This window comes from Oncorhynchus gorbuscha, linkage group LG16 (genome assembly GCF_021184085.1).
Source record: "Oncorhynchus gorbuscha isolate QuinsamMale2020 ecotype Even-year linkage group LG16, OgorEven_v1.0, whole genome shotgun sequence".
NCBI lineage: Eukaryota > Metazoa > Chordata > Actinopteri > Salmoniformes > Salmonidae > Oncorhynchus > Oncorhynchus gorbuscha.
Window position 1 is genome coordinate 48,890,177 of NC_060188.1, and position 17,317 is coordinate 48,907,493.

Consider the following 17,317-nt stretch of genomic DNA (forward strand, 5'->3'; position numbering starts at 1 on the left):
GCTTGACCCCATCCCCTCCTCTCTTCTCCAGACCATTTCCGGAGACCTTCTCCCTTACCTCACCTCGCTCATCAACTCATCCCTGACCGCTGGCTACGTCCCTTCCGTCTTCAAGAGAGCGAGAGTTGCACCCCTTCTGAAAAAACCTACACTCGATCCCTCCGATGTCAACAACTACAGACCAGTATCCCTTTCTTTTCTCTCCAAAACTCTTGAACGTGCCGTCCTTGGCCAGCTCTCCTGCTATCTCTCTCAGAATGACCTTCTTGATCCAAATCAGTCAGGTTTCAAGACTAGTCATTCAACTGAGACTGCTCTTCTCTGTATCACGGAGGCGCTCCGCACTGCTAAAGCTAACTCTCTCTCCTCTGCTCTCATCCTTCTAGACCTATCGGCTGCCTTCGATACTGTGAACCATCAGATCCTCCTCTCCACCCTCTCCGAGTTGGGCATCTCCGGCGCGGCCCACGCTTGGATTGCGTCCTACCTGACAGGTCGCTCCTACCAGGTGGCGTGGCGAGAATCTGTCTCCTCACAACGCACTCTCACCACTGGTGTCCCCCAGGGCTCTGTTCTAGGCCCTCTCCTATTCTCGCTATACACCAAGTCACTTGGCTCTGTCATAACCTCACATGGTCTCTCCTATCATTGCTATGTAGACGACACACCATTAATCTTCTCCTTTCCCCCTTCTGATGACCAGGTGGCGAATCGCATCTCTGCATGTCTGGCAGACATATCAGTGTGGATGACAGATCACCACCTCAAGCTGAACCTCGGCAAGACGGAGCTGCTCTTCCTCCCGGGGAAGGACTGCCCGTTCAATGATAATAATAATAATAATAATAATAATAATATCTCGCCATCACGGTTGACAACTCCATTGTGTCCTCCTCCGAGAGCGCTAAGAACCTTGGCGTGATCCTGGACAACACCCTGTCGTTCTCAACTAACATCAAGGCGGTGGCCCGTTCCTGTAGGTTCATGCTCTACAACATCCGCAGAGTACGACCCTGCCTCACACAGGAAGCGGCGCAGGTCCTTATCCAGGCACTTGTCATCTCCCGTCTGGATTACTGCAACTCGCTGTTGGCTGGGCTCCCTGCCTGTGCCATTAAACCCCTACAACTCATCCAGAACGCCGCAGCCCGTCTGGTGTTCAACCTTCCCAAGTTCTCTCACGTCACCCCGCTCCTCCACTCTCTCCACTGGCTTCCAGTTGAAGCTCGCATCCGCTACAAGACCATGGTGCTTGCCTACGGAGCTGTGAGGGGAACGGCACTTCAGTACCTCCAGGCTCTGATCAGGCCCTACACCAAAACAAGGGCACTGCGTTCATCCACCTCTGGCCTGCTCGCCTCCCTACCACTGAGGAAGTACAGTTCCCGCTCAGCCCAGTCAAAACTGTTCGCTGCTCTGGCCCCCAATGGTGGAACAAACTCCCTCACGACGCCAGGACAGCGGAGTCAATCACCACCTTCCGGAGACACCTGAAACCCCACCTCTTTAAGGAATACCTAGGATAGGATAAAGTAATCCTTCTACCCCCCCCCTTAAAAGATTTAGATGCACTATTGTAAAGTGGCTGTTCCACTGGATGTCATAAGGTGAATGCACTAATTTGTAAGTCGCTCTGGATAAGAGCGTCTGCTAAATAACTTAAATGTAAATGTAAATGACTCTGGGACAATTGCACCTATAATCGAAACCAGACACCTCTATCGGAGACCACCACATGGTGGCTCTCTTTTTCAACTACTACTACCAATACAATGTAACTGCTATGTTTGATGTTATGTAACTTGTATAAATAGTTGTTTCCAGTCAGTTTTGAAAATTGTTGATAAGAATGGGTTGGCATTAATGTTATTGCTGGCGAGGCCTACCCACCATGGGTGCCCCTCTGTGCCCGATGAGGGCTGGAGCGGGGCCCAGAGCACCCTCTTTTTTGAGGCAGGGTGAGTACATGCCCAGGGGCACTAAGTAGAGGGCACACAGAACGGCCAGGTACAGCCCCATGATGAGCGTCCGCCCTACTGGAACACACACACACACACACACACACTTTATTATGGGATACAGATATACATTTCTGGTTGATTCATTTCCTTAAGACCAAAGAAATTACACCAGACTACACATTTTGTAAAACAAATCATTCAAATCGAACAAAACATGAATATCTACCGCTGTATTGACTATATGCAGACATATTATACGTTTGAGATCAGAGGAGGCTGGTGGAAGGAGCTATAGGTACCATTTCATTGATTCCATTCTAGCCATTACAATGAGCCTGTCCTCCTATAGCTCCTCCCAGCCTCCTCTGATTGAGATAGAAAACCTCCCTGAAGTTTCCGTCCTTGCCCTAGGTATGATGTCAGTATTTGCCTAATTCTACTCTGTAATTTGCATATTATTTATACAGCTGCTCAAACATGCCCCACCTACTCAGTCTCACCTTTATTATTGATGCGGAAGAAATGTAAGGCTATTGGCCAGGATAGCAGTGTCATCAACAAGACTCCTCCCACATGCAAATATGGCGCTGTCACCTATTCAAAACATAAACAAATTGCAGAAGGTGGGGGAAAGACAGAGAATAAAGAGATAGTGATGACTATAAAAGATGAAAGAAGGGAGGCCCCACCTGGAAAGAAAGGAGGAGAGTGGTCCACTCTTTGCTCCATAGGTCAGACAGAACTGCTGTGGCCACAATGGAGAAGGCTAGAGTCACCAGAATGCCAATCTGGCAACACACCCAGAGTTAGGATAACACAACCATTAGCACCATACTCACACTACTGAGCACTTCATTCACCTAACTTTGAACTGAGCTGAGCACAATTAATGTTCACTTCTTTTTTCAGGATCTATCCATAAATCTGCAGCATTCAGCATTTATTTGAACTTTTCTTCTACAAGGCAGTCAGCGATTTCTTCTAGGTAAAAACACTAATTTCATCTTGTCACAGAAGAATGGATGGGATGATTATACAACTTATGGGCCATAAGGACAAAGTGATGGATAGGACACGAGGTAGAGAAGTGGGCAGGAAGTTCAAAGGAGCGCGGACGTTACCTTGTGGCCCCAGTGTAGGTACAGCTTCTGTCCCTCTGACAGCAGACACACAGCCAACAGCTACAACTCAAACCACACACACACCTCATATCAGACAGATGCCAACCACCCCTCAAACAGAAAACCACATAAATACACCCCTCAAACAAAAAAACACAAATACACCCTGTGGTCCTTCTGTAGCTCAGTTGGTAGAGCATGGCGCTTGTAACGCCAGGGTAGTGGGTTCGATCCCCGGGACCACCCATACGTAGAATGTATGCACACATGACTGTAAGTCGGTTTGGATAAAAGCGTCTGCTAAATGGCATATATTATTATTATTACACCCCTCAAACAAACAAAACACAAATACACCCCTCAAACAAACAAAACACAAATACACCACTCAAACAAACAAAACACAAATACACCCCTCAAACAAACAAAACACATAAATACACCCCTCAAACAAAAAAACACACACAAATACACCCCTCAAACAAACAAAACACAAATACACCCCTCAAACAAACAAAACACAAATACACCCCTCACCAGCAGCAGAGTGACGTAGCTGAAAAAAGCGGCAGCAATGACCAGCAACACCACAGACCAGGGGAACCAGAATCCTAGGTTCCCAAAGTTAAACCTGGAAAGGTGAGAAAGGGGGAAGAAAGCAAGAGCGAGAGGGGGAGAAAGAGGATGACAAGAGTTGAGAGCGAAAATGTGTGTGTGTGTGTGTGTCACATGTGAGTGCGAGAGCAGGAGCCACACAGAGAGCGAACAGTCAGCACCAGAGACACTAGTCGTGACTATACAGTATGGTAATGTTGTTAGTCTGTGTGTGTATAATGTCTGTGTGTGTGCCCTTGAGTATTTATATATTTGCGTGCTTGTTAATAAAAGTACTTAGATGTGTGTACACATTACGAATACATGCTAGCACACCTACCAGTCAAAATCATTGTAGTCATTCTGAGCTTCACTCCAGAAGTAGAGGAAGACCAGCGTGAGACAGAAAGTCATGATGAGGAGAGCAAAGCTGACACACTCCAACTGCAGGATAGCGAAACACAATAAGTCCCACAGACTTCATATCAAATTCATAACCCATATATACTGTTGGCATGAAAATGTACAATACCAAGAAATGAACAGAGATTGGGATTGGACTGACAACATTTTGGTTGCAAGGCAGCGATTTAGGACAGAGCCAAAACCTCCTCCACACTGATCACTTCTCTTTGTATGTTTGACCCCAACACGAGGTAAACAACTCAAGTCTGGGCTACCATTATTCAATGATTAGAATGTCACACAGCAAGTTGTTTTTTTGCAGCATTGAATAATCTTACAAAACATAGAAGCGTGCCAGTCTTTCACGGGGCTGGGAAATTCATGTGCATTCGAAGGTATTCAGACCCCTTCAGATTGAAAAAAATGTAATCCATTTCAGAATAAGGATGTAACGTAACAAAATGTGGAAAAAGGGAAGGGTTCTGAATACTTTCCGCACTCACTGTATGTATTTATACCCTAGAATGCTTTCCATACAGTTTACGGCGTGCCCTTTGAACTCTGAGGAGAGGGAGGAATGCGAGGAAAAAGTTCCCCATTGGCTTAACAATGATTGTAAAACCATGACAGTACAAATGATGTAAGCAATGCTAGAGAGAGATATCGATAGTGAGGGAGATAAAGAAAGAGAGTATGTGTTTGACTCACGTTGTGAGGCTGGGTGTGTGTGAGAGAGTACATTGTTGTAGTGTGTGTGTGTATAGTCTCTGCACTGTCAAGGTTATTTAACCATCCTGTAAAACCACAGTCCCTGACTTCTCTAACCTTGCTGCAGCAGCAGTCTCCCGGTGTGGCGCGGGTCCTCTGGTAGCGTCTCCATTGACAGCCGTAGAGGCCGGCCAGGCACGAGACATAGGGCTGGTGCTCGTAGCGCTGTAGCAGCCGCCGGCGCACCACACGCAGCTTCCCCAGCTTGAGCTTGGACAGGGTGGTCGGAGAGGGGCCCATGGCTCACACACACAGCGCCATCACACACCAGAGAGAGAGAGGAGGAGGAAGAGGTAGAAGAAGTGGATGTGTGAGAGGAGCGTAGAGCTTGGAATGGGAAGGGAGAGAGTAAATGGAGAAATATTGTTAATATTGTAGTGGCCTTAACCCAAGCCTAGATAGAGATTTTGTCAAAGGGTTAGGATTCCACAAGGTCCTGGGTTCAAGTCCCGGTTAGAACTATCGCATAACTTCATCACAAAGGTAAAGATAGTGGAGAAGGACAATAGGTAAAAGGAAGTCAAGTCTAACCTTAACCCTGGCCCCCAAACATTACACAACTGCTCTAGGCCTAGATAATGAATTATAAAAACTAACTAGCTTTAGTAAATGTGAGGCTCCATTTCACTTCCATGTATTCAGAGTCTTTCTTATTATATCCATTAGTAATAGGGGCTAAGACACTACAGCGACAGTCTCTGAATATGGGATTTCTTTATTAGGGATTCCCTCCTCGCTAACTTCTATCTTGATTGGTGGGCTAGTGGGCTTCTACAGGAAAGTATTCAGGCCCCTTGATCTTTCCACATTTTGTTACTTTACAGCCCTATTCTAAAAATGATTAAACTATTTTTTTTGCTCTCCTCATCAATCTACACACAATACACCATTATGACAATGCAAAAACAGGTTTAGATTTTTTGCACATTTATTTCAAATAAAAAAACAAATTACACTTACATAAGTATTCAGACCCCTTACTCAGTACTTTGTTGAAGCACCTTTGGCAGTGATTACAGCCTTGAGTCTTCTTGGGTATAACGCTACAAGCTTAGCACACCTGTATTTGGAGAGTTTCCCCCATTCTTCTCTGCAGATCCTCTCATGCTCTGTCAGGTTGGATGAGGAGCGTCGCTGCACAGCTATTTTCAGGTCTCTCCAGAGATATTCGATCGGGTTCAAGTCCGGGCTCTGGCTGGGCCACTCAAAAGACATACAGAGACTTGTCCCGAAGCCACACCTATATTGTCTTGGCTGTGTGCTTAGGGTTGTTGTCCTGTTGCAGTGTGAACCTTCGCCCCAGTCTGAGTTCTTGAGCTCTTTTCATCAAGGACCTTTCTGTACTTTGCTCCGTTCATCTTTCCCTCAAACCTGAATAGTCTTCCAGTCCCTGCCGCTGAAAAACATCCTGACAGCACGATGCTGCCACCACCATACTTCACTGCAGGGATGGTGCCAGGTTCTCCAGACGTGGCGCTTGGCATTCAGGCCAAAGTGTTCAATCTTTGTTTCATCAGACCAGAGAATTTTGTTTCTCATGGTCTGTGAGTCTTTTAGGTGCCTTTTGGCAAACTCCAAGAATGCCGTCATGTGCCTTTTACTGAGGAGTGGCTTCCTTCTGGCCACTACCATAAAGGCCTGATTGGTGGAGTTCTGCAGAGATGGTGGTCCTTCTGGAAGGTTCTCCCATCTCCATAGAGGAACTCTGCAGCTCTACCAGAGTGACCATCAGGTCCTTGGTCACCTCCCTGAATGAGGCCCTTCTCTTCCGATTTTTCAGTTCGGCCAGGCAGCCAGCTCTAGGAAGAGTGTTGGTGGTTCCCAACTTCTTCCATTTAAGAATGATGAAGGCGACTGTATTGGGGACATTCAATGCTGTAGAAACTTTTTGGAAACTTTCCCCAGATCTGTGCCTTAACACAATCATTTAACCTCATGGCTGGTTTTTGCTCTGACTGTGGGACCTTATATAGACAGGTGTGTGCCGTTTCAAATCATGTCCATTCAATTGAAGTTACCACAGGTGGACTCCTTTCCATTTGTAGAAACATCGCAAGGATTATCAATGGAAACATGATGCACCTGATTATATTATTTAATCCATTTTAGAATAAGGCTGTAATGGAACAAAATGTGGAAAAGGTCAAGAGGTCTGAATACTTTCCCGAATTTACTGTATACCTAGCCTACATAAGGTGATCATTATCTACAACCAATGACATTATACACTACGATGAAAATTACTGAACATTTTCTATGCTCTTTGCATGTAGGCTGCAGCCGCCTTGATGTACAGTGCCTTCAGAAAGTATTCATACCCCTTGACTTATTCCACATTTTGTTGTGGTACAGCCTGAATGCAAAATGGATCAAATAGATTTAAAAAAAAATAAATACAGGAATATCTAATTTACATAAGTACTCCCATCCCACCCCTGAGCCAATACTTTGAAGAAGCACCATTGTCAGGGATTACAACAGTGAGTTTTTCCAGGCAAGTCTCCAAGAGCTCTCCACAACTGAATTGTGCAACATTTACCAACTATTCTATAAAAAAATATTCAGGCTCGGGGCTCCAAGTAGTGCAGCGGTCTTAGGCATTGCATTGCTTGAGGCATCCATTATTGGAATGGTTTTGTTGATAATGTCTATAATACCCGTTGGAAAAGTTTGGATGTTGCCACACATACAGTAGGGCAAAAAAGTATTTAGTCAGCCACCAATTGTGCAAGTTCTCCCACTTAAAAAGATGAGAGAGGGCTGTAATTTTCATCATAGGTACACTTCAACTATGACAGACAAAATGACAAAAAAATCCAGAAAAATCACATTGTAGGATTTTTAATTAATTAATTTGCAAATAATGGTGAATAATAAGTATGACTAACAAAGAAGACAGGTGGTTGGATCAAGAGGACCAAGAGGATCAAGATCAATATTCCACAGGCAATATTCAATATTCCACAGTGAAGATAAGGAAAACTAAGAGTGAACCATAACATACAGTGGTGGCCAAATGTTTTGAGAATGACACAAATATTAATTTTCACAGTCTGCTGCCTCAATTTGTATGATGGCAATTTGCATATACTCCAGAATGTTATGAAGAGTGATTAGAATGAATTGCAATTTTTTGCTAAGTCCCTCTTTGCCATGAAAATTCACTGCATTTCAGCACTGCCACAAAAGGACCAGATGATATCATGTCAGTGATTCTCTCATTAACACAGGAGTGAGTGTTGACGAGGACAAGGCTGAAGATCACCCTGTGTTAAGGCTGGAGATCACTCTGTCATGCTGATTGAGTTCGAATAACAGACTGGAAGCTTCAAAAGGAGGGTGGTGCTTGGAATCATTGTTTTTCTCTGTCAACTATGGTTACCTGCAAGGAAACACGTGCCGTCATCATTGCTTTGCACAAAAATGGCTTCACAGGAAAGGATATTGCTGCCAGTAAGATTGCACCGAAATCAACCATTTAGCGGATCATCAAGAACTTCAAGGAGAGCGGTTCAATTGTTGTGAAGAAGGCTTCAGGGCGCCCAAGAAAGTCCAGCAAGCACCAGCAGTACAGAGCTTGCTCAGGAATAGCAGCAGGCAGGTGTGAGTGCATCTAAGACTTTTGGAGAATGGCCTGGTGTCAAGAAGGGCAGCAAAGAAGCCACTTCTCTCCAAGAAAAACATCAGGGACAGACTGATATTCTGCAAAAGGTACAGGGATTGGACTGCTGAGGACTGGGGTAAAGTCATTTTCTCTGATGAATCCCCTTTCCGATTGTTTGGAGCATCTGGAAAAAAGCTTGTCCGGAGAAGACAAGGTGAGCACTACCATCAGTCCTGTGTCATGCCAACAGTAAAGCATCCTGAGACCATTCATGTGTGGGGTTACTTTTCAGCCAAGGGAGTTGGCTCACTCACAATTTTGACTAAGAACACAGCGATTAATAAAGAACGGTACCAACATATCCTCCAAGAGCAACTTCTCCCAACCACCCAGGAACTCCCCAGACCTTAATCCCATTGAGAACTTGTGGTCAATCCTCAAAAGATGGGTGGAGAAACAAAATCCCACAAATGCTGACAAACTCCATGCATTGACTATGCAAGAATGGGCTGCCATCAGTCAGGATGTGGCCCAGAAGTTAATTGACAGCATGCCAGGGCGGATTGCAGAGGTCTTGAAAAAGAAGGGTCAACACTGCAAATATTGACTTTTTGCATCTACTTAATGTAATTGTCAATAAAAGCCTTTGACACTGACTAAATGCTTGTAATTATACTTCAGTATTCCATAGTAACATCTGACAAAAATATCTAGACACTGAAGCAGCAAACTTTGTGAAAATTCATATTTGTGTCATTCTCAGAACTTTTGGCCACGACTGTACACTACCGAAATCTCCTTGTTTTTGAAAGAAAAGCAAATTTTTTTGTCCGTTAAAATAACATCTAATTGATCAAAGATACAGTGTAGACATTGTTTATGTTGTAAATGACTATTGTAGCTGGAAACTGCATATTTTTTATGGAATAGCTACATAGGCGTACAGAGGCCCATTATCAGAAACCATCACTCCTGTGTTCCAATGGCACGTTTTGTTAGCTAATCCAAGTTTATACTTTTAAAGGCTAATAGATTCTTAGAAAACACTTTTGCAAATATGTTAGCACAGCTGAAAACTGTTGTCCTGATTTAAAGAAGCAATAAAAATGGCCTTCTTCAGACTAGTTGAGTATCTGGAGCATCAGCTCAAAATGGACAAAAACAAAGCCCTTTCTTCTGAAAATCGTCAGTCTATTCTTGTTCTGAGAAATGAAGGCTATTCCATGCAAGAAATTTCCAAGAAACTGAAGATCTAGTACAACGCTGTATAATACTCCCTTCACAGAACAACGCAAACTGGCTCTAACCAGAATAGAAAGAGGAGTGGGAGGCCCCGGTGCACAACTGAGCAAGAGGACAAGTACATTAGAGTGTCTAGTTTGGGAAACAGATGCCTCACAAGTCCTCAACTGGCAGCTCCATTAAATAGTACCCGCAAAACACCAGTCTCAAAGTCAACAGTGAAGAGGCGACTCTGGGATGCTGGCCTTCTAGGCAGAGTTGCAAAGAAAACGCCATATCTCTGTCCAATGTCTGTGTTCTTTTGCCCATCTTAATCTTTTATTTTTATTGGCCAGTCTGAGACATGGCTTTTCCTTTGCAACTCTAGCATTTCTTCTCTTACATCTGCAAGCAGTGTCTGAACATCAGAACGGAATGCATTGTCTCCCTCAATTCGTACAATGGCTACTGCTATAGGTTTCAGTAGTTTCAGGCTGCTTACCACTCTCTCCCAAAATACATCCTCCAGGAGGATGCTCTTTATGGGGCTGTCCATATTAGAAGACTGTGATATGGCCATTTCTTGGAGAGACTCCTTCCCCTCCAGGAGACCCCAATGGGTGTTGCTGGGCAGCTTCAATATAGTGCTCTTATTCTTCTCACTTTTCTTGGCGAGGTAGATTGCTGGTACACTCAGTTTTTTACAATTCCTGACATTTAATCTTAGTAAAAATGTCAAGTCTTAGGTCAGTTAGGATCACCACTTAATTTTCAGAATGTGAAATTTCAGAATCATAGTAGAGAATGATTTATTTCAGCTTTTGTTTCTTTCATCCCATTCCCAGTGGGTCATATGTTTACATACACTCAATTAGTATTTGGTAGCATTGCCTTTAAATTGTTTAACTTGGGTCAAACGTTTTGGGTAGCCTTCCACAAGCTTCCCACAATAAGCAAGCCTCCCACTTTTCCCTCCAAACAGAACGATGGTCATTATGGCCAAACAGTTTTATTTTTGCTTCATCAGAGGAGAGGACATTTCTCCAAAAAGTACGATCTTTATCCCCATGTGTAGTTGCAAACCATAGCCTGGCTTTTTAGTGGGGTTTTTGGAGCAGTGGCTTCTTTGTTGAACGGCCTTTCAGGTTATGTCGATATAGGACTCGTTTTTACTGTGGATATAAATATTTTTGTACCTGTTTCCTCCAGCATCTTCACAAGGTCCTTTGCTGTTGTTCTGGGATTGATTTGCACTTTTCGCATCAAAGTACGTTCATCTCTAGGAGACAGAACACGTCTCCTTCCTGAGCGGTATGACGGCTGCATGGTCCCATGGTGTTTATACTTGCATACTATTGTTTGTACAGATGAATGTGGTACCTTCAGGCGTTTGGAAATTGCTCCCAAGGATGAACCAGACTTGTGGATGTCTACCATTGTTTTCTGAGGTTTTGGTTGATTTGTTTTGATTTTCCCATGATGTCAAGCAAAAGAGGCACTGAGTTTGAAGGTAGGCCTTGAAATACATCCACAGGTACACCTCCAATTGACACAAATTATGTCAATTAGCCTATCAGAAGCTTCTAAAGCCATGACATAATTGTCTGGAATTTTCCAAGCTGTTTAAAGGCACAGTCAACTTAATGTATGTTAACTTCTGACCCACTGGAATTGTGATATAAGTTAAATAATCTGTCTGTAAATAACTGTTGGAAAAATTACTTTAGACATGCACAAAGTAGATATCCTAACCGACTATAGTTTGTTAACAAGAAATTTGTGGAGTGGTAGGGTCTACAGAAAATCACGTACTAAGCCCCCCCTCTCCTTCTCAGTGGCTGACATGAGTAAAACATTTAAACTTGCTGCTGTCCCAAACAGCATCCCTAGCCGTGTCCTCAGAGCTTGAGCAGACCAGCTGGCTGGTGTGTTTACAGACATATTTAATCGCTCCCTATCTCAGTCTGTTGTCCCCACATGCTTCAAGATGGCTACCATTGTTCCTGTACCCAAGAAGGCAAAGATAACTGAACTAAATGACTACTGCCCCATAGCACTCACTTCTGTCATCATGAAGTGCTTTGAGAGGCTAGTCAAGGATCATATCACCACCACCGTACCGACCACCCTAGAACCACTTCAGTTTGCATATTGCCCCAACAGGTCCACAGATGATGCAAATGTCATCACACTTCACACTGCCCTATACCATCTGGACAAAAATAATACCTATGTAAGAATGCTGTTCATTGACTACAGCTCAGCATTCAACCCCATAGTACCCACCAGGCTCATCATCAAGCTGGAGTCCCTGGGTCTCAACCCTTTCCTGTGCAACTGGGTCCTGGACTTTCTGACGGGCTGTCCCCAGGTTGTGAAGGTAGGAAACAACATCTCCACTTCGCTGACCCTCAACACTGGGGCCCCACAAGGGTGTGTGCTCAGCCCTCTCCTGTACTCCCTGTTCACTCACGACTGCGTGGCCATGCACGCCTCCAACTCAATCATGAAGTTGGCAGATGACACAACAGTAGTGGGCTTGATCACCAACAACAACGACGAGACAGCCAACAGAGAGGAGGTGAGGGCACTCTGAGTGTGGTGTCAGGAAAACAACCTTTCACTCAACATCAATAAAACAAAGGAGAGGATTGTGGACTTCAGGAAACAGCAGAGGGAGCACCTCCCTATCCACATCGAAGGGACAGCAGTGGAGAAGGTGGAAAGTTTTAAGTTCCTGGGCATACACATCACAGACAAACTGAAGTGGTCCACCCACACAGACAGTGTGGTGAAGAAGGCGCAACAGCGCCTCTTCAACCTCAGGAGGCTAAAGGAATTTAGCCTGTCACCCAAAATCCTGACACACTTTTACAGATGCACAATGGAGAGCATCCTGTCGGGCTGTATCACAGCCTGGTACGGCAACTGCACCGCCCTCAACCGCAAGGCTCTTTAGAGGGTGGTGCTGTCTGCACAACGCATCACCGGGGGCAAACTACATGCCCTCCATGAAACCTATAGCACCCGATGTCACAGGAAGGCCAAAAATATCATCAAGGACAACAACCACCCGAGCCACTGCCTGTTCACATCGCTACCATCCAGAAGGTGAGGTCAGTACAGGTGCATCAATGCTGGGACCGAGAGACTGAAAAACAGCTTCTATCTCAAGGCCATCAAACTGTTAAATAGCAATCACTAACTCAGTGAACCTGCTTACTACACTGAGACCCAATCACTGGACATTTTAATAAATGGATCACTTTAATAATGTTACATATCTTACATTACTCATATCACATGTATATACTATATTGAGACCCAATCACTGGACACTTTAATAAATTAATCACTAGTCACATTAAACAATGGCACTTTAAATAATGCCACTTTAATAATGTTTACATATCTTACATTACTCATATCACATGTATATACTGTATTTTATACCATCTACTGCACCCTGCCTATGCCGCTCGGCCATCGCTCATCCATATACTTATATGTACATATTCTCATTCACCCCTTTAGATTTGTGTGTATTAGGTAGTTGTTGGGGAATTGTTAGATATTACTGCACTGTTGGAACTAGAAGCTCAAGCATTTCGCTACACTCGCATTAACATCTGCTAACCATGTGTATGTGACCAATAAAATTTGATTTGATTTGCACTAAAAATGCAAAAATTGATTTGAAATACAATTTAAGATTGTAAACATTGTATAACTTTATGAAAACATTTTCTAACTTCATATAGAACAAATTGCACTTGAAAGTGACATTTCTTTAAAGATATTGCAAATAAATTCATATTTTCACTTTTTTTCTGAGACAATCACTGAATTAAATTTCTTCAACTTTAAAAGCAATATTTGAGATTTTATGTATGTCTATCAAATCAAAAATGGAATTTCTACTCAAAGCAAAGGTTTTAAAAGTATACTAGACATTTATAGAATAAATCATACCTAGTTTGATGATTCTGTCATAATCAGTGAAAACGTTATTGATTTATATAGCTTTAAATGGCATTTTATAGATGTTATGCATTTCTATAAAATCAAAACTGGAATTTTTCCTCAAAACGAATGTTGTAAAAGTATTCTAGACATTTATAGAATAAATCATATATAGTTTGATGTTTCTGTGATAAACGGTGAATTATTTATTGATTTATACCGCTTTAAATGCATTTTATTGATTGTATGCATTTCTATCAAGTCAGAGCTGGAATTTCTACTCAAAACAAACTGTGAATTAGTTATTGACTTTTACATTTCTTAGAATTGATTTTAGCGAATGTCTTGAATGTCTCCTGAATGTCCGAATGTGTGAATATAAAACCAATTTTACCTCGGTCTATAACACGCCAAGACTTGCAGAAAATCGGAAATCCTCTAACATATTGACGAATTGCACAGTGTCTGTTCAAGGAACGAGCCAGAGATAACAGCGTGTATCCTATGTAACTGAAGTTCGTATGTTATGAAAGTCCATAGGTTATATTCAGTTCTCATAAATGACACATGCATGCAGATATTATTCCCTATCTAAATCCTTTATCTGACACTGTATACATTTAAATAGCCTACCCCAGCAAAGGGTTCCGTTTGATTACCCCCAAATCCTTGATTTTCACTCCCGGGGAAGCCGCAGTGCGCAGTTCCTCTTCGCGGTTAACGAACGCACACGACGAACACTTAGGATACCCTGTTATGTCTAATAGTAATCGACTGCCAACTGTTGCCAATGGAGATATTCTTTCGTGTACAGTCGAAGGCAATTCCTTTCTTCTGGACCTTCACGCTCACTGTCCTTCGATGTTGAATAATAATGGATACAATGACGGGTGTTGGATACAATATTGCAATTTCCCGACTATGTACTCTTATCTCTTGACAGTGTGTCGAGTATTATAGACTCTTAATTACGGACAATAATGCGAGTCTCAATAATAATTGACTATATTTCGTATGAAAAAAAAAACGTAGAGTGTGTGAGTGCGTTCAAGCTGTATTGGGGAGGCAGGGGTTATGGAATGAAATTGTAATCGAGCTTTTCAGTCTCGTCTTACATAAGGGTTACAGCTGCAAAATTACAGCTTTACTCTATGGCATAATCAACTTTCAAAATAAGGGTCCCTAGGGAGTATTACAAACTCTGCAACATTAGGGAAAAGGGACACACACAACACCAAAAGCAGGTTTCAGTGCGTCTTTTTGTTTATTGGCACTATCAATTCAGAACAATAGGCTAGTTTACAAAATAAATTAAACCATGAAATTGTAGCCATTTCTGCTAATGACAGTATAGCCCGCATTGCAGGTCTCCACCATAGGCAGACTACACTGCTCAAACCGAGTGGATAATGTAACAAACCTTGCCTAACCTGTTACAATCCCCCATATAAAGGGTTAACCCAGGGTTTCCTCGGGACCCCAAGGGGTGCACGTTTTGGTTTTTGCCCTAGCACTACACAGCTCATTCAAGTAATCAACTAATCATCTAGCTTTGATCATTTGAATCAAAGCTGGCCTACCTAGGCAAGGTTCGTTACACTACAATAGGGCAAGCATGTCTATTGAAACATAATAACATTATTACACCTGATATTTAGGGCTGGATCTAATCTGTATTGCTGAATTTTAGCGTTAAAGGGTGATTGAAATGTAAAGGCAATGTTGCAGTGTTAGTTGAGCCTGCCTTCATGGTAAATACTAAATATGTCAGCTCAATCAGAAATTACGCTTGGCATTCGGGCCAAAGAGTTCAATCTTGGTTTCATCAGACCAGAGAATCTAGTTTCTCATGGTCTGAGAGTACTTAGGTGCCTTTTGACAAACTCTAAGCGGGCTGTTGTGTGTCCGTAACTGAGGAGTGGCTTCTGTTTGGCCACTCTACCGTAAAAGCAGCATCAATGGTAGTCCTTCTGGAAGGTTCTTCCATCTCTAAAAGAGGAACTCTAGAGCTCTGTCAGAGTGACCATCGGGATCTTGGTCACCTCCCTGATCAAGGCCCTTCTCCCCAGATTGCTCTGTTTTTTATTTTTAATACATTTGCAAAAATGTCTAAAAACAGATTTAATTTTGTAGTATTGTATGTAGATTGATGTTCTATTTAATCTATTTTAGAATAAGGCTGTAAATGTAACAAAATGTGGATAAAGTCAAGGGGTCTGAATACTTTCCTAAGGCACTGTACATGAAAATATAAAGAGAGCCATGCTTTGAAAGATGCCATTTACTGGGCGGATTACCCAGATAATCCGAGATTATAGTCCATAATCTCATAACCGATTTCTCCATTGCAAAGCATATGCTGGGCATGTTTAATAGAGATTGGAAATAATGGTGATGGCAGCTATGCCAATAGTGAGATAAGAGTTGAAGATTCGACTCAGAGGTGTCATGGACCTAGTTCATTCAGTGGACACCAGAGTTGGGCTCAATTCAGAATTCAATTGAGAATGCCTCATGAATTCCAATTGAATTCTTAAATTTGAATTGAAGTAGTAAACATGATACGGAGTTACAATTAAATTTGAATTAAAGGGAATAGAATTGAATTCAGTGAATTCAAATGCCTAGGGGTAGTCTATACAAATGTACAATACCAGTCAAAGGTTTGGACATACCTACTCATTCCAGGTTTTTTTTCTTTACTGTTACTATTTTCTACATTGTAGAATAATAGTAAAGACATCAAAGCTATGAAATAACACATATGGAATCATGTTGTAACCAAAAAAAGTGTTAAATAAATCAAAATGTGTTATATTTGAGATTCTTCAAAGTAGCCACCCTTTGCCTTGATGACAGCTTTGCACACTCCTGACATTCTCTCAACCAGCTTCATGAGGTAGTCACCTGGAATGCATTTCAATTAACAGGTGTACCTTGTTAAAAGTTCATTTGTGAAATGTCTGTCCTTCTTAATGCATTTGAGCCAATCAGTTGTGTTGTGACAAAGTAGAGGTAGTATACAGAAGATAACCCTATTTGGTAAAAGACCAAGTCCATATTATGGTAAGAACAGCTCAAATAAGCAAAGAGAAACGACAGTCCGTCATTACTTTAAGACATGAAGGTCAGTCAATACGGAACATTTCAAGAACTTTGAGTTTCTTCAAGTGCAGTCGCAAAAACCATCAAGCACTATGATGAAACTGGCTCTCATGAGGACCGCCACAGGAAAGGAAGACCCAGAGTTACCTCTGCTGCAGAGGATAAGTTCATTAGAGTTACCAGCCTCAGAAATTGCAGCCCAAATAAATGCTTCACAGAGTTCAAGTAACAGACACATCTCAACATCAACTGCTCAGAGGAGACTCCGTGAATCAGGCCTTCATGGTCGAATTACTGCAAAGAAACCACTACTAAAGGACACCAATAATAATAAGAGACTTGCTTGGGCCAAGAAACACGAGCAATGGACATTAGACCTGTGGAAATCTGTCCTTTGGTCTGATGAGTCCAAATTTGAAATTTTGGAGGAGGAGGAGTGATGGTGTTTTTCTGGTGACACTGTCTGTGATTTAAATTTCAAGGCACACTTAGCCAGCATGGCTATTTTTGTTTCATCAGACCAGAGGGCATTTCTCCAAAAAGTACGATCTTTGTCCCCATGTGCAGTTGCAAAC

At 42.6% G+C, this 17,317-nt stretch overlaps 1 protein-coding gene across 8 annotated transcripts in view; it reads right to left on the minus strand.

The window, feature by feature from the left end:
* Nucleotides 1-17,317, minus strand: part of LOC124000162 (glycerophosphodiester phosphodiesterase domain-containing protein 5-like) — a 52,943-nt gene that overhangs the window by 7,493 nt on the left and 28,133 nt on the right. For 3 of the 8 annotated variants that reach the window (XM_046306346.1, XM_046306348.1, XM_046306345.1), the window contains 7 exons: nt 4,907-5,176; nt 4,017-4,120; nt 3,620-3,713; nt 3,083-3,142; nt 2,651-2,749; nt 2,462-2,555; nt 1,891-2,036 (listed from right to left, as the gene is read on the minus strand). In XM_046306346.1, coding sequence (XP_046162302.1) covers nt 1,891-2,036; nt 2,462-2,555; nt 2,651-2,749; nt 3,083-3,142; nt 3,620-3,713; nt 4,017-4,120; nt 4,907-5,089 — 780 coding nt within the window. In that variant the 5' untranslated portion in view covers nt 5,090-5,176. Of the gene's footprint in view, nt 1-1,890; nt 2,037-2,461; nt 2,556-2,650; nt 2,750-3,082; nt 3,143-3,619; nt 3,714-4,016; nt 4,121-4,419; nt 4,558-4,906; nt 5,177-14,031; nt 14,200-14,270; nt 14,704-17,317 lie in introns of those variants that run through there. The other 5 variants (XR_006832550.1, XM_046306344.1, XM_046306349.1 and 2 more) reach the window with 4 other exon arrangements.